The 20,897-nt window shown below is 60.7% G+C and overlaps 2 protein-coding genes across 2 annotated transcripts; both read right to left on the reverse strand.

Annotated features, from left to right (window-relative positions):
* Nucleotides 1-2,682: 2,682 nt before the first annotated feature.
* Nucleotides 2,683-11,814, reverse strand: CDH16 (cadherin 16). The gene is given in 19 exon segments (XM_037816466.1): nucleotides 2,683-3,031; nucleotides 3,705-3,821; nucleotides 4,063-4,170; nucleotides 4,310-4,552; nucleotides 5,220-5,353; nucleotides 5,953-6,011; nucleotides 6,013-6,195; nucleotides 6,298-6,486; nucleotides 6,559-6,635; nucleotides 6,718-6,945; nucleotides 7,193-7,343; nucleotides 7,547-7,669; nucleotides 8,273-8,469; nucleotides 9,298-9,456; nucleotides 9,772-9,910; nucleotides 9,981-10,139; nucleotides 10,479-10,562; nucleotides 10,847-10,908; nucleotides 11,798-11,814. Coding segments are annotated over 18 exon segments (2,493 nt in total). The 5' UTR covers nucleotides 10,892-10,908; nucleotides 11,798-11,814; the 3' UTR covers nucleotides 2,683-2,933.
* A 2,493-nt stretch (nucleotides 11,815-14,307) lies between these two features.
* RRAD (RRAD, Ras related glycolysis inhibitor and calcium channel regulator) lies at nucleotides 14,308-17,482 on the reverse strand. Its single transcript, XM_037815974.1, has 5 exons — nucleotides 17,349-17,482; nucleotides 16,756-17,140; nucleotides 16,135-16,208; nucleotides 15,802-16,006; nucleotides 14,308-14,951 (listed from the first exon to the last, which is right to left on the reverse strand). Exons 2-5 carry the CDS (start codon nucleotides 17,123-17,125, stop codon nucleotides 14,674-14,676), a joined length of 927 nt encoding a protein of 308 aa, XP_037671902.1. The 5' UTR covers nucleotides 17,126-17,140; nucleotides 17,349-17,482; the 3' UTR covers nucleotides 14,308-14,673.
* Between the last annotated feature and the right edge of the window lie 3,415 nt (nucleotides 17,483-20,897).

Genomic DNA, 20,897 nt, shown 5'->3' on the forward strand with positions numbered 1-20,897 from the left:
CCGAGGCCCTCTCATTAGAAACATGTCGCCCTGGGGTGGGGGTGGGTGGAAATGACTGGGGTGGGGGTTTCTGAGGTCCCAGGGCTGTTTCTTTCTTGAGGGTGAGGGCCAGGCTGACCTCTGGGCCTCTCACTGCAAGAGCCCTAATCACTGGGGCTGGAAAAAGTTTAAAAATATCCCCATGTTTACATTCTTTCCAGGCCCGCCTCCCAAGCCTCACTGCTGGGTCCCTTTGATCTGCCCCTGCACCTCTGGAAGGGGCATAGGAGACGGGGAGCACGAGCCCCAACTCTGAGGCCCACCCTGAGCCCCTCCAGCCCCAGAGCTGTCCAAGCCCCAGGAGGCCCCTCGACATCACAAAACCAAGGAGGGAGACAAGGCTAGAGGGTCATCCTGCAGGCCCGGGGTCCCCTCTCCATCCCCCCTCCCAAAAGCCTAGGCCTCATGGGGCCGTGTGGGTGTGTGGCTGTGGGCATCAGTGCTAAATCCCCCTACAATCTGTGGATGGGGAAAAACTGCATTTATTGAACTCCTGCCACGCCAACTGTGTTTTACAGAGATCATCACATGCAGTCCTCTCGAGAGCACCATGAAGTGAAACCGATTTTATCAGAGAGGTTAAGCAACTTGCCTGGGAGCACACAGGCCGAGCATGGATTGCATGCTCTTCTACCCACACTGAGCCACCCAGTTATCGCCACCTTGCCCCAGCATGGCAGCCTTGCCTGCAGCGTGAGGCCCTTCTCACTAGCACCCACTGACCCACCGCCAAACCCAGAGACAGGTGCCAACTCTGTGTTTCACTCCCTCTGTAACCCAGGACAAGCCATACCTGCTCTCCAACCCTCACCTTCCCTACAGAATGGGGCTGAGGGTTGCAGCAGAGGTTGATGTCTGCAGATGCTGGGGAAACTGAGCCCATGGCCCCAAGGGAGGGGCTTGTGGGTCTGTGGTCAGCCCCACCCAGCAGTGACACAATCAAGGAGTGGCCTGGGCCTGGAGGTCCAAGGACAAAGCCTCACACTGGGGCAGATGCCTTCATTTGCCCTTGTACCCTTCATCTACTCTTTCCTTTGTTGCCCCACCCACCTTCTCACCAACCTTCCCACCCATCCACTCACCCACCCGCCGGCCTACCCAGCTATCCATCCACCCAGAGCAGGGACCCAGAAAGTAGAGTGATCCCAGGGTTCCAGCTCAGTGCTTCATCTCACTGCTGGATGGTGATCTCTCCACCTCTTTGGGATTCATTTCCTCAGCTTTACAAGGAGGAGCTGGCCTGGGTGGGCTCTAAGCCCTCTAGGGGACCCCGTGAGAGCAGAGGCCAACGGAAGGCTGTGGACACTTCTGGACAGGCAACATGGGCCTTGAGCAGACGGTCCTGCCCTGCGCCCTGCTTCCCGAAGGCTCCCAGCTGCAGCCATTAACCTCCCTGACCTTCAGGGTCCTCCACTGGAAAAGGGGTTCAATGACCCCACCCTCACAGGCTGATGGGAGGATTCGAGGAGATGCTGCCTTCAAAGAGCTTTGTGTCCACACGAACTCTGAGTGGGTGCAGGCCGAGCAGGGAATCCTGGGAGAGGAGCAGGGAATCCCATGGGGGAGCCTGGGCCCAGGATGGCTGGGGCCAGCCCGAGAGCCAATCTCCAGGGCCGGGGACCGTGCCTGAGTCTCCCAGGCTCCCCGAGGCCAGCCAGGACACCCGCCCTTTCTCTCTTGGCTGGACTTGGCCCCCACCCCACAGACTCTGCTAGGAGTGGAGAGATTATCTCCTAAAAATAGGGCCTGGGCCCCACAGAAGTTGTTTGTCTCCTTCCCTGTGATTTACCATCATCAGTTCAGGGTGCCTGGGAAAGCAAGTCTCACCCTGGCTCCCCAGCGACCATTGGGATGGGGGTGTGGGGAGATCAGCATGCAGCTGGGCTCAGTCAGGGGTCGAGGGGTGGGCACTCTGTCTGGAGATGTGTTCAGAGCTCAGCAGGGCACCAGGGCCGTGGCCCAATCTTGGGCCAGGGGTAGGGGCAGCTCCAGGGTGGGCCATGGGGGCTCCTGTCCCACCCCAGTGGTGTTCATCGGAGTGGCTCCCCCTTCTCTGACTTTCTGAAGCGCCCCCCCTCCACCCCACGTGCACTCACCAGCCCAGGTGTGAAACCTAAAGGCTCTTAGGGCCTGCACTGGTGCAGGAGTCCCATCCCCAGCCTCACTTCTCCTGTTCCAGTCCCACGGGCCCCTCAAGATTCCTGCCCAGACCCCTCCCAAGAATGAGGGACCCCGGCCCATCCCCACGTGCAGATGACACATACAGGGACACAAATGTCCTCATGCACGAGCATGGGACATGGACTCACAAGGCTGTGCCCTCCCATATCAAAGATGACGTCAAGGAAGACACAGAAATGACCCTCTTGAGGACACCCCTCCTCAACCATTGCCTGGACAGGGTTAAACCGTCCAGGGGGTTCTGGGGACCCATAAAAATGACCCACCAGGCCCTGGCCCCAATGTCTCACCAAGACCCCTTAGGATGCCTCCATGTCCTAACCCACGGGGGATCCCAGCCTTGTCCCTCGAGTCCCGAGACCTTTCCTACACAGCAGGAGGTGGTGAAGGGATGAATGGGCAGGTGTGTGCACACTTATACACACACATGCACACATGCACATGGACACTCACACACAGGCATAGTGGTCCCTTGGGGCCAGTACCCAGGTCTGGGGCTTTATTATCAGGCAAACCTGCCACCATTTGGAGCACTCCCTGGGGCAGCTCATGAAGCAGCGTCCGGGCTCTGCAGACATTTCTGGTGATGTTGCCTCTGACCCTGGGCAGGCAGAGGGGCTTCCACTCTGGCTGGATCTGGGGTGCCGGGCCCCCTCCCAGTGGATTCGGTTGGAGCCTGAGGCCAAGCCCCCAGCTCCAGCTGCCTGGAGCATTCAGACCGTTGCCCTCAGGGGCACGCTGTCCACTGGTTGCTCTGGGTCCTTCTTCCTCGCCAGGGTCAAGTGGGTGAAGATGAGGATGAGGAAGACGCCTAGGAGGCCCCACAGGGGTGGGTCACTGCCTCGTCCATCACCAGGGACTCCCTGGTAAGAGGTAAGTTTCCTAGACAGCGTCCCCAAGGCTGGGCTGGGTGGAACGCTGGTCCATGTGAGTGCATGGCCTGCTCGGCCCCCACCAGACCCCCGCACACCCCAGCCTCCTACAACCCCTTCTCTCGAGGACTGGTTGGGTGGGGGTCATCTGAGCCCAGTGAGTTGTTGCCCAGGATCTCCGAGAGAAACGTGCACTGTAACACTGAGCTAGACCCAGCAAAGGAGACCACCCGCCCATTTAGGGGGCTTGAAAGGTCTGGCTGGGCCCTGCCCTGCCCTGGCTGTGCAGCCTTGGACAAGTCTCTTAACCTCCCGGAGTCTCAGTGTCCTCCTCTGGAAAACGAGGTTCTACAGTCCATGGAAAGTGCTGGGTACGGGCCCGACACAGAAAACGCACACTAATGCAACAGGCAATGCTGCTGTCAACGCTGAGGATGACAACTTTGATAACAGGGGCCACAGCGTAGTGACATGGTGACTAGAGGATTGGGGAGTTCCTGCTCCAGCCTTGAGGCACGGGGCACCGTTGATCCGGAGGCCATGGCTCCAGCCACCCATCGCCCACCCCAGACCCTGTGCCCCACCCCAGCGCAGAAGCCCAGCCTCCATTACCTATGGCCGCCAGGGTGCCCACGAGGATGCCCACCGCTGACAGCCGCGTGGGCATGCCCTTCATGCGGCCCACCTTGCGCAGGCACTGGCCCTCCACGTTGCACCGACACACGTGCACTGAGGGGCAGGGGGAGGAAGGCAAGGGTTGGGGGCACTTCCCAGCTGCTCAGAGCCCCCAGCCCGGCTGGCTGGCATGCGTGTTTCTGTGCACACATATGTGTCTGTGTGTGTGCAGGAGTGCCTGCTCCTCTGTGGGTCTGGCTGCAAATGTGTACAAGCGTATGCTGCCACGTGAGCCTACACCCATAGGTGCCCTGCATCCCAAGGGTTCACTCAGAACCCCAGGCCCCCGTCTCACCTTGGACCAGCTGCTGCCACATCTGGGCATTGTGGCTGACGACGACTGGGACCACGTGTTCCCGCGGCTCCACCCAGTGCAGGGCCAGGGTGAGGTAGGCGTGGGAACCTGTTAGGAGGGCAGGTGGTCAGCAGGGTCACTTGCTGGGATGGGCCCTCGGGGGATGCTCCCTCCAGGCCCAGCCCTACCCCCAAAGAGCCCCTCCCCGCCTTGGCTGCAGCCTTCCCCACTTTCCCCCACCACGCACTATTGAGAGCCTGGAGGCGCCAATCCCGCTGCACCGTGGGGTTGGGGCCAAGGACAAAGCTGTAGGGGCCATGCCCACTGGCCAGGTCGGAGTCCTCGCTAGGCCCCCTGATGACCACGCCGTGGCCCTGGCGGGGTGTGCAGAGGTGTCGGGAAGGCACAGGGGTCGGAGTCAGGACAGGGGCAGGTGGGGCCCTCAGGAAACGGAGCACAAGAGTTGCAGAGGTGTTCAGGCCCGGCTCATCTGCAGGGGAGGCAACAAGGAGCTGGATCCGGAGCCCCTGGGCTGGGGCCCTCCCCCCACAGCCCATCTTCCCCCAGACTATCTCCTTCCCTCCATCCCAGTCTCTTCCTCACAATGCGCTTTGCCCCCCTCACTATGCAGACAGCTGCCAGGCCCGCCCATTATTTCCTGGTTGCCAAGCCTGCCCTCACCGCCCTCCTGCTACCCCTGCTGCTGACGCCGGGCAGCCCAGATCACAGCTGAAAACTGCCTCCCTGCCACACCCACCCCTGGGCCAGCTCTTCACCCTGTCGAGAGCGACGCCCGGAGTCCCCCACCTGACCTCGGTGCCAACTGGGCTCATCTCCGGGCACGCCTGCCCTGGATACAGCCCCTGCCCTCCTTCCACCTCCCCAGCCCTGCACCCGCTGCCCCAGCCTGGCCGTGCAGCCGACACCCTGAGAGGCCCTCTGGAGGCTAAGGAGCAGGCTTGGGGGGATCAGTTGGGGGGGATTGCAAGTGTCAAGCTAGGAGGGTGCCCTGAGAGGGGAGGCAGAGGCAGGCCTGTCCACCCGTTCTCAGAGAGGGACACTGGGCTCAGCCCCTCACCACTCCCTGCAGCCTGGGGCTGGCTGGATGCCTGCAAGGCCGCCGGGGTGGGGGACTCAGCCCTGCCCATCTGTCATACCTGCAGCCTGGGCCTCCACGAGCACTGTGTACGTGCCCCCGGGCAGGGCGCCTTGCAGGGGCCGGGCTGTGTGCACCTCCCCGGAGACCTCCCCGATGCAGAGCCAGCCCTCCGAGTCGTTAACCAGGGAGAACCTGGGGCCCAAGGAAATGGGAAGGGGGAGAGGGGCACTTGGGCCACACATCAGAACCTTGCCCAGAGATCCCCAGGGCCCTGTGACCCACTCAAGTTCCACATCTTCACTGTGACTCAGGGGTGGCAGCCTCAGGGACTGAAGGTGTGGCTGTGAACCAGGACAGAAGGAAGACCAAGGAACAAAAAGGACAAGGTGTCTGTGGGGCAGACAAGAAGCCTTGGAACAGGACAGGGAAGAACTTGAACCATGGCTACGACGGTGAAGAGGGAGAGAGGCTACCAGAGACTGGGGGTCTGACTCAGCTTCTCTAGTCCCAGGGCACCCCAAAATAGGTCCAGGTGAGGGCAGAGCTGGGAACGGCCTTGTCAGTGCTGAAGTCTGGGTGGGGCGGGGGAACCCCATCTGGGAGAGCATGGGGAGGCTACTCTGAGCTCTCCTAGGGTCCAATCCCCCCTCCAGGCACCCCCAAGTCACTTCTTGGCATTAGCCATTGATTGGGGAATATTCCAGGCCATAGATCATTCCAGGCCCCTCTGATGCCCTGGGGCCATCCCTTGGGAGGCCCAGCCCACTTGAGGGGCTGGGCTTCTGGCTCACCTGAGGGGGCTGCCCCCAGGGTCTGATGGTTGGATGGTCAGCAGGAAGGAGCCAGCTGGGGGTGCTGACTGGGACGCTGGCCTCGTAGCTCTCCTGGTCCAGCGCAGGGGGTAGATGCACCCTCTCCACCAGCACGGTCACGGTGGCTGTGGCTCCAGGGCCAGGGCCTGGCCCCACCAGCTCCACCACGCTCCGCACCACCACCACCACCTTGTGACTTGGAGCTGCTTCATAGCTGAGGTTCTGGAACCCACGGGGCAGTGTCACGATGTGGGCCTGGGCCTGGCTCATGTGTCTGTGCACATGTGTAAGCGTGTGCCCTGCCCCTGCCCACCAGCCTGTTACCTTGTGGAGTCGGAGTTGGGCATGGCCCGAGTCTGGCTCCCAATCCAGGCCAAAGGTGCCCTCCACATTCCCCTCCTTAATGAGAAAGTCCATGAGGCGGAAAGCAGGCTCGAGATCAGCATCAGTGGCCCTGAGTGTGGCCACCAGAGTCCCAGGCTCTGCATCCTCAGGGAGGCTGATGGGCCCTATCTGGAGAGATGGGGAGAGGCCATAAGTCCCCCCATCATCACCACTCCCTGGGTTTCCCCTGCTTCTGCTTACCTGGGAAGTGGAGAACTCAGGGGCGTGGTTGTTGATGTCCATGATCCTGACCAGGATCTCACAAGTGCTGCTGAGGCCTGTGGCAGGGGAGTGCGTGTGAAGGAGGCCGGGGGCGGGACAGAGGGGGCAGGGGGCCCAGGTCACCTTCAGGGGACTTACCGCCCTCTGCTCCTGCCAGGTCAACAGCCAGCACCTGGAGCAGGATGCTCTGACCAGCTTGGAGAGGGGCAGCCCCCAGTGTCACACTGCCGGAGGTGGAGTCTAGCTCGAAGGTTCTCTCCTCTGCCCCCTCCTCGGGCTCGGGACTCGGCAGCCGATACACAACATGGGCATTGGGGGAGCCAGGGGCATCCGCATCCTCCGCTGACAGCCTGGTCACCTCGGTACCTGTAAGACAGCCCCACTGGTTCACCAGGTGACCTCTGCCAGCCTGGACCCTAACCCTCACCCATCCCTTTTTTCTGCAGGACTGAACCTGAGCTCTTGTGTGTATGTGTGTGTGTGTGTATGTTGGGGTGGGGTGGGGCATGGATATGGGTGCCTGAGCCTGGGCCCCATTCCAGAGGAGAGCAAGAAGGGATGGTTCATAGGGACGTCACCCCTTCTTCCATCCCTGACGAGGCCCATGGCCCACCTGGGGGGCTGAGCTCGGGGATGCTGACTGGGGGCCCGCGTGGTGGACAAACAGGCCCGTTGTCATTCTCATCCATCACCACCACATGCAGCTCCAGAGGTTCCGTGTAGTCCTGGCCATGAGTATTCTGAGCCCACACCTGGAGCAGGTACTGTAGTGGACAGCAGGGGCTTCAGGCGAGGGCCCAGGGCAGCTCCAGCCTGGCCTGGGGCTGGGTTCCTATGGCAGCCAACTCCAGCTCCTCCAGGCTCTCTTCTGCTGCCTCAGCATCTGTGGGGGTGTCGGATCCCCAGACGCCAACCCAGCAGTGACCAGGCACCCGCCAGCCCTCCCCGCTGGCCTCCCTCACCTCACCTCAGCCTGGGCTTCCCGGTCCAGCTCCCTGGTCACATAGAGTTGCCCGTCTGTGTCCACATCAAAGGGTCCAGGAGGCTGGCTCTCCAGGTGGTAGTGCACATCCCCCCCACTCCAGTGTACCTGGAGGGGGGTACAGAATGAGGGCACCCCAGGCCCAGGCCCAGGAGTAGCCCATGTTAGCCCATGAGCCCCAACTGACTACCGTGAGATCCCAGGTGAGTCCCTACCCTCCCCGGGCCTGGAGTCTGGTGGTCTTCTATCTGGGGACACTTGTAGCAACTCCATGGTGACCCTGAAACTGGTCCTGGCCTAGGCCCTGCCCAAAGTGCCTGAATGACCAGATTATTTTATTTTTTGCCCTCTCAGCTGGGCCTGACCCCAGGGCATTCCTAGAAGAGGCCTGAGACATTCCTGGCCTGGGTGACAATCCCCTTGGCAACAGGAGGTGGCAGCTGTTCTCCTTAAGGAGGCCACTGTTGGGGAGGTCAGAGCACTGGGCCACACCTGCCAGACAACAGCAGGTGGGAGGCTGTGGGCCTGGTCCCAGGGCCTTGAATGCCCCACTCCATGTGGAGACTGATGGGAATGGTGGTGGGAAAGGCATAGGTGGGGAGGGGCAGGGGTCAGGCTGGGCCCCATATCCACCCCCCAGGTCTCCACAAGGCTCAGGCCCAGCTGCCCCATCCATGGGGCTGCTTCGGCTGCTGACAGCCATGTACTCACCTGGACAATGCGGTGTGGGTATGGGACTTGGAGATTCTCTGCCAGGTGAATGGGCTCTAGGGGCACCCAGGTGCTTTCTACTATGGAGACATCTATGGTGGCCGTGGCCTGGTGGCCTGAGGCCTGGTCGCCCATGTCCTTGACCTGTACCAACAGCTTGTAGGGCTCCTCCAGAGCATGGTCCAGGCTGGTGCTCCCTATGGGGGTTGGGGGTGTGGTCAGCTGAGCAGGGGGCCAGGGAGCGGTGGCCAGGGAGGGCATCCTTCCCAGCAAGGTACCAAACACAAGGTTGGGCATTCAGGGGACTCTCTTGGCCAAGGGATGAGAGGAAGGACTTTTAGCACCATTGTGAGCAACAACCAGGACTTGCCAGTTTCCAAAGGCACTTCCATATCCACCCACACAATGAATGGTTGATGGACCGTGTGGGTGGATGGATGACCAGGATGGGGGTGGTGGTGGCAGTGGATGAATGGATGGGTAGATTGGTAGATAACCAGTCGGATGAAATGATGTTTGGCTAGGTGGATGGATGGGGGTTTGGGTGAGTAGATGGGTGGGGCTTGGGGTGGATGGCTGGGTGAGGACTTGGATGGATGGTTGGATAGATGGACTACATGGGTTCTTGCGTAATAGATGGGTGATTATGTGGGCACATGACTGGCTTTTCTTTCTGCCCCCAGCCCCTACCTCTCTACTGAACTCCCAAGTTGAGATCTCTCCTGCCATCAGTCCCAAGGTCTCTCAGCAACATCCTAGACTGCCACCATCAGGCCTCCCTAACTTCCTCCCTTAGGCCCTGCTCTCCAATGTGTAGGGCTGAGGCACACACTGCACACCACTTCTTAACTCTCCATGCATGGTCCTGCCTCCAGGACTTTTCCCTTGCTGCTCTCTCCACCTCCAGTGCCCTTTCCTCCACCTTCAGCTCTCAAGCTCCAACCCCTCATTCCATTAGAGCTCGGACACCACCTTCTCCAGTTTTCCCTGACCTTCCCTCCCAGTCAAACCCAGCTCAGGCTCACCCTCAGGGCTGAGGGCCAGTGCTCCCAGCCGGGGCTCCAGCTGGAACAGGTCTGGGGAAGGCTGGGCTGGGGCCTGGCTCAGGATGTGGTATCGAAGATCCGAGTTGGCAGTTTCTGGCTCATCCCCGTCTGAAGCCTCGAGGAAGAGGAAGGGGATGCCTAGTATGTGGGGGTGGGGGTGGACCATAAGGAATGGGGGTGAGCACATCCCCCGTGCCTCCTCCGTGGCTGGTTGCTCCTTCTAGAGCCATCACTATCTCAGGACTCTGGAGGTGTGCCGGGGTTTTTCACTCCAGGTCACAGGGGAGAAAACAGAGGCCAGTGGGGTGGCAGTGGGCAGGATGGGACAGAAACCAGGAGGGGGCAGCTTGGAGCTCAGCTGCCCTGTCCCCATGCCAACTCTCGGGCCCTCTCTCTGCTGTCCCATTGGCACCCACCTGACCTTGCTGTGGACGGCCTGCCCTGGTCACTCACCAGGCCTGGTGCCCTGGCTCAGCCGAGCTCTGTAGATGGCCTGGGAGAAACGGGGCACCTGGTCATTCTCATCCTTCACATGCACGAGCACGGGCTGCGGGCCCCACAGGACACGTCTATCCTCCGTCTCCAGGGTCACCTGGCAGGGAAGGGTAATCAGTGCCCAGCCCTGCCTTCGCAGGTCTCCTCTACACCTGGCCCAGCCGTACCTGCAGCCGGTGCTCAGCCTGTTCCTCTCGGTCCAGGGCCCTGGTCACCAGCAGGAAGCCAGACTCCGGATCCACAGCAAAGGGGCCCTCGGCCTCCGTGCCTGAGTCCCCCAACAGCACAGCCCGGCTCTCTGCCTCCTCTCTGGGGGGCAGCGGCAGCTGGTGGGGGGCAATGTGGGTGGAGGGAGGGGGGCCAGGCTGGAGAGCCATCCCCTCCATCCAGGGGCCCCGTTTTGCATGTAGGCTGTCATGAGAGACTGTCACTTGCCTGAGGTCACGCAGGGCGGGGTCCAAAGCTGCCCTTGTACCTGATGCTCCCCAATGCTCCCCACCCTTCTTTCTAAAGCTTGGAACCCCACCACCAACTTCATTCTCTAACTTAAAGCTCTACTTGCCGCTGGAATTAAAATCTTATTAGAGCAAGAAGGAGGAAAGGTGCTGGAGGTGGGGGAAGCAGGACTTGGCGGGGAGAGTAGCCCACTCAGCTCTTAGGCTCACCTTGGTCAGGTACAAAGGGAAATTCCCACCATAGTTTTCTGGGACTTCTACACGCAGCTCTGCAGGCTGGGCCTTGAAGAGGACCTATGGAAATATTCCCGTCGTCTCCAGGCTCGGTCTCCCTGCCCGGGGCTGGGGACCCGAAAGGGCAGGAGCATTTCTGCTGCCTCCTGGGCCAGGCCACACCTCAGCCCATCCACCTCTGACCTTTGACCTCCTGATCCCTCAAACAGGCCCAGGGCCAGCTCTGACCACCCCCACCCCAGTTACATTCAATTATACCCCAATTACACTCCAGGTGGAGTGGGAGGCTAGGCTGTCAACTCCCAAGGCCAGGACCTAACGGAGGGGGGTGGGGCCCAGCTCACCTGGGGGATGGAGAGGCAGAGCAGCCACAGCCGGGCAGGGTCCATGGTGGGTCGGGGGGGGCCTGAGGGACACGGGGTCAGGATCCAGCCCAGGTGGGTGGGGGTGGGGTGCCCCCATTATCTCTTCCTAGAAAGCATCCCACCCACCCATCCCATCCCATCTCCACCCAGTCCCAGGCAATGGCTCCCTCAAACCCCAGGGTGTACAACTTTCCCTCCATCTTCCTCCCTCCCTAGTCACCTCTCAGCAGGCAGCCGGGGCTCCTCCTGCCCCCTGCCCTTCTATTCCACCCCTCCCACTTAGACACTGCCCCCCACCCAGCTCCACGTTTATCTCCCTCCTCTGTCTATCCCATATCACAGCCAGAGGGATCTCATTACAGATGACCCCCTCTCCCTTTTGAAGGGCCAGTGACTCCCCATGGCCTGCAGGGTGGCATCTGGCTCCTCAGCCAGGCCCACCCAGGCCCCTAGGCCCAGCTCCCAGAAGAAGCTCTGGGGGAGTTTCACCTCCAGACCTCTGTCTCTTCCTGTAATAGCCTCCCAGCATCTAGATCCCAAAGTGGTAATTTCCCAGCAGTCCCAAAAGTCACGAAAACTTGAAGCTGGAAAGACCCCGCTGACTCCGAAGGTCACTTACAGCCACTGCCCCATGCGACGCCTGAAGAGGTATGGGACGTGGCCAAGGTCACAGAGGACCTGACCACAGGAGCATTCCTGCTGGAACAGAGGACTCCAGGCCTATCCTGGCCCCCTCTGCCACCCTCTAGACATGGGGCACTCCCAGGGCAGGAGCCCCACCCTCCAAGATGGATCCCTGGGAATTCTTCCCGGGGACAGCAGGATGATGGCACAGCCTTTCTCACAGCTGCTGCCTCCTGCACGCTACACTTCCCCACCACCACCCCCAGCCCAGCCCTGCCCACCCCTCTGCTCCCAGCTCCTACCCACTAGTGTCTAAGGCTGGCTCCCTGGGTCCTGCTGCCAGGTGAGAGGGCTCCTTCTCCAGGAGCTCTGGCCAGGCCAGGCTGGTGGGGTAGGGCAGGGCGGACACTTGAGCAGGTAGGCGGTCCAGCCATGCTTGCTCAGGAGTGGAAAACACCACTGGGCCCACAGCAGAAGGCCGGCCCCGCCCAGCCCCCCAAGTTACTCATTGACTTTGGATAGCTGGGGGTTGCTCAGCATCCGTGACTGCCAGCTCCAGGAGGTGGAGAGATTATCAGCCTGGGCCTTGCCCCCACCCTTACACAGCCAAGTGGGTACTCCCTGACCTCTGGGCTTGCACACGACTTCTTTTTCTGTGACTCCAGACTCGGCTCTGCTTCTCCGCCATGCGCCTGTGTCTATAGGTGCCCCTTTGCACACTCTGTTCCTTTTGTCTGGAGTGCTCTTCCCAGCCCTTCATCTGTCTGAAGCACCTGCTCATGCTTTGGTACTCAATTCAAATATTCCCTTCTCCAGGAAACCTTCACTGGGCTCCCAGGCTGGTTCAGGGGCCTCCTCTGGGAACCTCTCTCCACCCCCGTGCTGTGTGCTACTTCTATCAATGGACAGAGAACACCAGATCGCCACTGTCTGTGTCTTCCATGAGACTGGAAGCCTCTCCAGGGGCAGGACTTGGGGACCCAGCAGTGAGCTGGCTCTCACCCCGCCCTGGCGGCACCTGCTGGCTTGAAGAACCGGGGCAAGGAGCTGGAGTTGCACACGAAAGGTGGATGAGCAGCTCAACCTCAACTGGGCATTTGGGGCCCCAAGCCACCACCACCACCCCCCACCACCCCGCAGTGGGACCAGTTGGGTGGACAGCAGCCCACAATCTCCCCTGAGGCTCCCCAAATCCTCACCCACCTCCTGGACACCAACAGGACTCGGAGAAGGAAAGAGAAGTTTGAGCCAGTCCAGGTGACCTTGAGGGAGCTTCAGGGCTGACCAGGGGCCCTTCCCCCAGTGAGGGCAGCCAAGTGGAGCCAGGAGAAGCTTTGGGGCCTGGGAGCCAGAGTGGAGGGGGGAGGGTGGGAAGGACCTCCTGTCCCTCCCTGTCCTCTGAGCTTCCCATGGTCTCCCTGAGTCCTTCCAACTGCATATCTTGCTAATCTCTCTAGGGCGGGAATCTGGCTCAGAGTCACTCAGGCACCATAGCCAGGAATGGTGGGTGTGGGGATGTGGAAGGGTCTCACACATGTTGAGCTCCTACTACGTGCCAGGCACGCTCTGAGAACACACCTTCATTACCCCACCCACCCCATTCTGAAGGGGGCATTGTCCGCATGTCACACACTGGGGTGCAGACAGGCTGAATGGCTTCCCCAGGGGCACAAAAGCAGTAAAAATGTCAGAGCTGGGAAGGCCTGGGTTTCTCTTCAGGACTCAGATTGTGACTGGTCTCCGAGATCACCCCACACACACTGAGGAGCGGCCCTCAGGCCCCCTCCAGCCTTGGTTGCACTTGGGGTTCTAACCAGGTTGCTGGGGCTCTCATGGTTAGTGGACTGAATAAAATGCACTAAAGAAAGAACGTGAGGACCCTGGCCCAGCACCTTCTCAAACACGGTCCCCCACCTCATCCAGAGCCACCTCCAGGCTTTGGGGATGGGCAGATTTGGAAACCAGACCCCACTCAGTCACTTCCTACCCATGGGACCTAGGGCTTCAGTTCCCCAACTGCCATCGCCAAATAGGCATGCCTGTTCCTGAAACTGTTTGTAAACCCTTAACCGGGACCCTTTGCCAAGAAGGGCTGTGGGGGCGGGGAGAACCTGGGCCCAGTGGGGGACAGGCAGACGGGGAGACAGGCACACCGCCAGCTGTGCATGTGCATGTGCTCTTACACAAACACAGTCTCTCATTCCGGGACGGGCAGACTCAAGGGAGCAGCTCCCGCCAGGACTAAATTAGCCAATGTTGAGCATGGGGTGTTTTGGAAAAGAACAGTGAGGGCCCCTTCAGTAGCCCAGTCCCAGCCAGGAGGTGGGGGAGCCCTCAGGAGTCAAGCCTGCCTGAGTGTGCCTCCTTCATCTCCCACCCTGAGAAAACCAGCTGCCTCCTTCACCAGCCGCGAAGTCTCCGGAGCCCTCCACAGCCCTCAGGAGGGAGTAGGGTAGGGCCATCAGTCTGGGAGCCAGACCGAGGGTTTCTGTCTGGTTGTAAAACCTAAGACAGGGCATATCCCTTGAGCAGCCTTAGTTTCCCTTCTGTGCAGTGGGGTCACTGGAACTCAATCAGCTGAGCAATGCCAGGGGAAAATCCAGATAACAGGGGCTGAGAGGGTTTTATTTCCTCCTGATGCTCCAACCTCCCAACGAGGCCTGGCCCTAAATCCACTTCCAGCTGCCTATGCCGGGGCCCAAACCTTAGGACAGTCAAGGCCACATACTATGGTGGCTTGGAGAGCCCCATCCCTCGAATTCAAGAAGCCTTCCTGCTTCTGCTGCCCCCAGATAGGAGGAAACACGGAGTTGATGGCCCTGACCTATCCAGAAAAAAATCTTTATTATAAAAACCTGCATGTAAACAAATAGCCACCACACTGAACAGCGTCCCTCCCTCCCTCCAGGGTGTGGAGAAAGATGGGAAGTCAGAGTCTTCACCCTCGCACAGGCCTGCTGCACAGGCTGGGCTCTGGCTTCTGCCTTGGGATGCACATGGGCCAGCACACACATCATTGTGGGCCTAGCTCCCACGGCCACCAGCACCACCGCCCCAGGCAGCGCCGTCTGTCTGTCCATGACTGTGAGGTGGCAGTGCTGGCAGCTCCAAAGGGTCCAGAGGCTGGGCCAGCCCACCAACCCGCCTATCTGTCTGCCCACTGCAGGGAGTGCTTGTGGGGCCTAGAGGACCGAGAGGTCGTGGCAGGATTTGGACTTGGCGCGAAAGGCCATCTTGCGGCTGTTGCGGGCCACGATGCGGCCCAGGAAGCGCTTGGCCTTCTTGCCGAGGCTCTCCCGCCGCCGGGTGCCAGCTTGCCGCCGGGCATTTGTCTCTTTGCTGTCCCTGCGCAGGCGTATCTGGCGCACGATGCCCTCGAACAGCGCCTGGACGTTGTGGTGCAGCGCCGCCGACGTCTCGATGAATTTGCAGTCAAAGACCACGGCGCAGGCCCGGCCCTCTAGTGTGGGAGGGGACAGGACAGGCGAGCGCAAGTGAACAAGGGTGGCTGGGTGAGGGATTGCTCGACCCCCGGCCACCCATGGCTGCTGTCACTCAGGAATCTGTGGACTAGGGAAGGGGGAGCCCTGGGGTCCTCCCAAGAAACCTGGAGACCCCTAGCTCCTGCAGTGAGGGTCCTGAGCACGGCTGTGTCACTCAACAGGCAGAGGGCCTGGGTTCAGGGAGCCCAGAAAGCAGAGGCCCCCAAAAGGAGAACCACTGCTCAAAATAATTTGATGTTTGATTTTTAAACAGAAGTGCTGCAGCAGAGTCAACACAGGAAAACAGGAACTTTGTTGGGTCGCTTGGTGCTTGTTTTATGATTTGATGTTATGACCCAGGGAATGGAAGCTAATGCCACCAAGTCACTGCTGGGTTCTCTGAGGGGGCTCAGTCCTGGGGGCCACAGAAGAGGATGCTGAACCCGAGGCAAGGGTTATCCCCAGCGGTAAGCACACCCTAAGAATGGCCCAGGCCTGGAGCCCCAAGCTCTGCCTTCTTGGCCCTCTGCACTCCCCCTGCCCTTCACCTGTCAGGCCAGGGCTAAAGGACACAGGAGAGGAGGGCCCCAAGGTGCCCCAGCTCAGCACCCGGCAGTCTCCCCTCCCTTTCCCCAGGCCTCTTGGGCCTTTGGGATCATGTGGGCGGGCAGCAGCTCCCCCACCCCCACCCTGAGCTTTCTTCCTGAACATTTTTAGCCACTGATGATCCCCAGGGGCCTGAGCTGAGCCAAAGCTGAGCCAAAGCCCACAACCCAGCCAGGATCTCCCCTCCTTAGCTTTCCCACCCATGCCCCACTCCCTGCTCACCATCCACGGAGACCTCACGAGAGCGCACCAGGTCGCTCTTGTTGCCCACGAGGATGATGGGAACATCGTCTGCCTGCCGCACCCGCCGCAGCTGGACCCGCAGCTCTGAGGCCTTCTCAAAGCTGCCCTTGTCCGTCACTGAGTACACGATGACATATGCATCCCCCGTGGCCATGCAGTGACCGGGCATCCAACGGTCCCCATCCTGGGGAACACACACACAGAGGAGTGCTCAGCAGTCCCCAGGCCCCGGCCTCAAGCTGTCACTCCCAGCAGGCCCCTCCCCCAGCCCATCTCTCCCACTCTTGCCCCAGACCTCAGCCTGCATCCTACCTGCTCGCAAATGTCATAGACCGTAAGTGATGCCTCTTCTCCGTCCACCATGATGGAGCGATTGTATGTACGCCCTAAGCAGGAGACAGTAGCCAGGTTACCTGCTGGCTGCCCTAAGCTCCCAGCACTAGGTTCCCTGTTCTACCACACCCCCAGCTCCTCCCCAGGGCCCCCACTTGCAGGTGGCTGCCAGGTGCCTCTTGGTCCTGCAGTCACTAGGACAGGCAGACAGAAGTGACAGGGTCCAGAAGTGGGGGTTGGAGAGAGACCCTGCACCCCCGCCCCCAATCCAAGCTACCAATGGCCTGAGCAGCCAGTCCCAAGCTCCCCACCCTCCTGCTGCCTGGGCTCTGGGGTGACTCTGGCCCTAGGGGCCAGAGTTAGAAAAGTGACTGTCACACCCTGGGGGCCTTCGCCACCTAGGGCTCCTCTCCCAGGAGCGCCCTCTGGCTGCCCTGTCCCTGTTTCCCCTCCCATCACACAGAGCAGTTCTACATGTTCCCCCACCCAGGGCTGGGAGTCCCTTTTCCGTAGCTCCCCAGCTGTGAACAGTGAGTAAGGCAGAATCCCGCGGTATGTGCCTATTTCGTCCACCCCAGCCCTCGCCTGCCCATCCCTCACCTGCGGCCTCTGCCTCAGGTCCGTCTTCGACGCCACCGAAGATGCGCGCCAGAGCGCTCTTGCCAACGCCAGGTGCCCCCAGCAGCAGCACCTTGTAGACGCTCTCGTCTGAGTCGCTGCCCCCGGAGCTAAGCGAGTCGGAGGAGCCCTCCGGCCAGTCCAGCCTCGGACCCTCGGTCCGGGTCCCGGCCGCGGCCGCTGTCAGGGCGCCGGGAGCCAGGGCCGCCTGCAGGTCGCGCTCGTCCACGGGCATGCTTCGGCGGTGCAGTGGCGGCGCGGGGCCCCACGGTGTGCTGCCCCGACGGCGCTCGCGCTCTCGGCCTCCGCCGCGGCTCCCGCCTGCGCCACTGCTGCCGCCATTCAGAGTCATCGCGTCCGACGCTGGCTGGGGGACCGGGGACAGGGATGGCCGCGTAAGCCGGGGTGGGAGACCCGACCCGGGACGCGTCTGCCCAATCTGGACTCAGGCAAGATGCTCAGCGCCGGGGACCTGCCGCCGTCCCCTCCCAGCCCTTGAGGTCCTCGCGCCCCGACCCGTCCGTCCGCAACCCAGACGGTGCGGCCACCCCACCCCGATCCGCCACGACACTCACCCACTCGCACACGGAGGCGGGCAGGACTCGGACCCGGGCTCGGACACAAGTTGCTCGCAGACTCGGGCTCGGACACTCCGACCCTCGCCGCTGCCGCTGCTTTCTCAGCCCGAGATGGAGCCCGACTCCAGCGCCCTCTATTTAAGCCTCTGCCCGCCCACGCCTCCGCCCACGCCCCCGCCCCGGCCCGCACCGATGCGGGGGCTGACCAGGGCTGACGTGTCCGCCCCCACCCCAGGGGAATCCCCACCCTCCTCCCGGGCCTCCCGACCCACCGAGACCCCGCCCCGTCCCCCCAGGGGCGGGGCCGGCGGCGAGGCCCGGCTCTGCGTGGTTTTGTCTGTGTGTGTGTGTGTGTGATAGGGGAACCGCGGAGGGTGGCAGCGAGGTGTCATCACGATGAGGACGATGGGGAGGAGAGGAAGCGCCCTGTGGTGGAGGGGCTGCGGGACCGGCCTAGTGCGACAGCTCCCCTCTGGGGAAGAACTGGGTCTGGCCCTTTAAGAGTGAATTCTCCCTTCCCTCCCCCGGAGTCCCGGTTTGTAGCCCAAGCCCCAGAGGAAGAGTTACTGGCTGGAGAGATTTCACCCTACTCTATCCCATGACACCCACTCCCCACTGGCCCAGACATGAGTTAGAATTTAGGGGTCCAATGTATGGGCCTCTGAGCCTTCTCACCCCCTAGCCTCAGCACCAGTCCTCCCTGCCTAGCCTGCTCTTCCCATAAGGGTTGGTGTCACCCCACAAGCCGTGGGTGCCCTTGGAGGGCTGTTTGGGGGCACAAAGGAAGGAGGCAGAGTGTCACAGGAGGAGGTGCTTGAATCCTGGGGAGGGGAAGCGGGTCCAGAGAAGGGAAAGGATGAACTCAGTCTCCACCTACCCTCCTCCCCCAGCACCCTCCAAGCAACTGCCAGCAACTCAGCTAAAAATACCTGGCTCTGGCTCTGGCTCTGCCCCTGGTCATTCACCTCCTGGACTGGAAGTTGCCCAGAGCTGGGGAAATCCAGGCAGATGGAAATCGGATGCCAGCAGAAATGGATAGGGCCAGCCCTGGCCACTTTAGAATCTTCCCTCTTTCCCTCTAGCCCCACTCTGGGCCTGCTGTTCAGGACACATCACAGAGCCTGGAGATTCAGACTCCTACCCAGGAAGGGCCTGGAGGCAGTGTATGGCCAAGGGGGGTGAGGGGTCTTAGCTAACACTGCCCAGAGCTCACCCTTTCTCAGACCTAGGGTAGGGGCCGGGGGGCACAGAGGGGAGGAGATGTCCTGCCTCTGCCTCTGGACTGCTGGGTCCTGCTTCCCTCCCTGCCTCAGATTGCCCAACTGTTAATTGGGCATCATGACCTGTTTCTCCTTGCTCTTGGGTGGGTGAGGATTAGGGACAGACTGGCAGACAGGGGAGATGCTTTGTGACAGGAACCTGTTATCAGACTCTGAAGTTTGATTGTAATGAGGATGGTGAGAGTGTGTGACACCAGGTGACATCTTGGATGGACCTTGGTGGGTTGCTGTAAGTTGTCATGAAGACAAGGGCCCAGCTCTCTGGCTGCCACATCAGTTTCCTTGGCAACACCTGAGAGGGCCTTGGGTCAAGGAGGGCCTGGATGGGCAAGGGTTGAAGAGCTCATGTCGGTTCCTCGTTTTTGAGGTCCCCAAGGTAAACAGGGGCTGGGCTGAGAGCTGGCCTGCCCATTTGGTCCTGGGGGCTCTTGGGGGCAGCCCCAGCTCTGACCTCCTGGACAAAGTCCAGTGGGAAGAGGGAGTCATGGCGCCAGGACCATCAGAGGACAAAGTCTCAAGGGCCAGCAACCCCCTTCCCATCAGTAATACTAGCTGCATTGCTTATACCCCTTTATACCCACTCCACACCTGGCTGTACTACTGGAAAGGGCCTGAGTGTCAGGCAGAGGGTGGGTGTGGGGCATAGCCCTGCCCTTCCCAGCAGGGAACACATGAAGAAACTGGGCTGAGTTGCCCCTCCTGTAATTTGAGCTTTTGACCTCAGCAGTGTTTCTTCATTGCCAAGGGAACTGCATCCACATGGGGCCACTCAGGCCCCAGACATTCAGGCAGCTGCCCCCAACAGGCCACAGAGACACCAACCATGAGCCTAGGTATGGCTACGAGCCCCAGGGGCCAAGACCATGACATGACCTTGAGACATTCCCCCCTTCCCACTGCATGGTTCTCCCAGCTCTCTGGTCTGAGCTTAGCTGCCCAGAAGCAAACTGAGGCTGGAACACCCCTAGGCCAAGGAGGGAAAAAGGGCATGAGGTCCTGGTGGCCTAGAGGTCCCCACCCCTTCAGCCTCTGTGGAGTAAGACATCCCAGATTCAAATCTCAGCTTTGCCCCTTGCTAGCCCTTTCACCTCTGCGCATTTATCCTCTCTGAGCCTCAATTTCCTCCTGGGTAGAAAAGGTATCATAATACCTTCACAGGGTTGTTAGAATGTAAACAACGTGACATGCAGAGGTCAAGTGATTGGTACAAGCCTGGCAGGTAGCATCTCAGTAAAAACACAATTATCATCCTTGATTGGACAGGACTGGGTGGATAATCTGTGGAGCCCCTCCCACTTCTCTCCAGCTGTGACCCCAGGGGAGGAACAGAGATGCAGGAGAGGAGCAGACACCTCTCTCCCATTTCCCTACCCATTTCCCTCAGGTGGGAAAATGTTGCAAACGGGACCCTGGCTGGGCTTTGGTATGCCCCCAACCCCCACCTCACAAAGGCCTCTGGGGCAAGATGAGGAGCAAAAATAGACATGGCTGGGCATGTTCATACGTGTCATCTTTCACTGGGTCAACCCCATTTAGTTCTGATTTGTTGTTCCCATTTTGTAGACATGGTAACCAAGGCCTGAGAAGTCACTGGCCAGAAAGAGCAGAGCCAGGCACAGCTGGTGGAGGGTGTTTTGGGGGCCTAAAACGTCACTCTCCCCCTGCACCCGCATGTCCTGAGACAGCAACTGGGGTTCTGGAAAACTCCCTGGGCAATGGCCCAGGATGCACAGATGGTATCCCCACAGGCAGCCAGAAGCCAGGCACGGATGAGTCAAGAGTAACAAGAGGAGTAGCTGACAGGCCAGCTGTGGCATGAGCAGCTTGTCATCCCTTGCCCACCATGGGCAGGCTGCCAGGAGATCAGCTGAGTGACTCAGACACACCCGCCTCCCCTATAAACCATCTTCCTAGCTGAACACAGCCACCACAGCCATCTCAGACAGACCACGGCTTTCAGCACAGAGGTGCACACGGGGTACAGTTGTCAGGAAGGCTCCATGGGGCCTGCAGGGCCCTGGCTGGTCACCTGCCTCTCTGGAGCACTCAGCTTCCTCCTCTGTGGAAATGGGGGCAGGCTGCTCAGAAGATTCCCTGAGATAGGCCCAGTTCCATTTTACATCCCCACGCAGCAGGCCCAGGTGATTGCCATTACAGATGAAACAACTGACCAACATGGGCTTCACCTCTAGCTTGGGCGGCCAGAAGCAGAGCCCCTCGCGGTCACTCCCTCCTGGATGGCAGGAGTGGGTGGGTGGGTGAGGCC

This window comes from Choloepus didactylus, chromosome 22 (assembly GCF_015220235.1).
Source record: "Choloepus didactylus isolate mChoDid1 chromosome 22, mChoDid1.pri, whole genome shotgun sequence".
In the NCBI taxonomy this organism is placed as follows: Eukaryota; Metazoa; Chordata; class Mammalia; order Pilosa; family Megalonychidae; genus Choloepus; species Choloepus didactylus.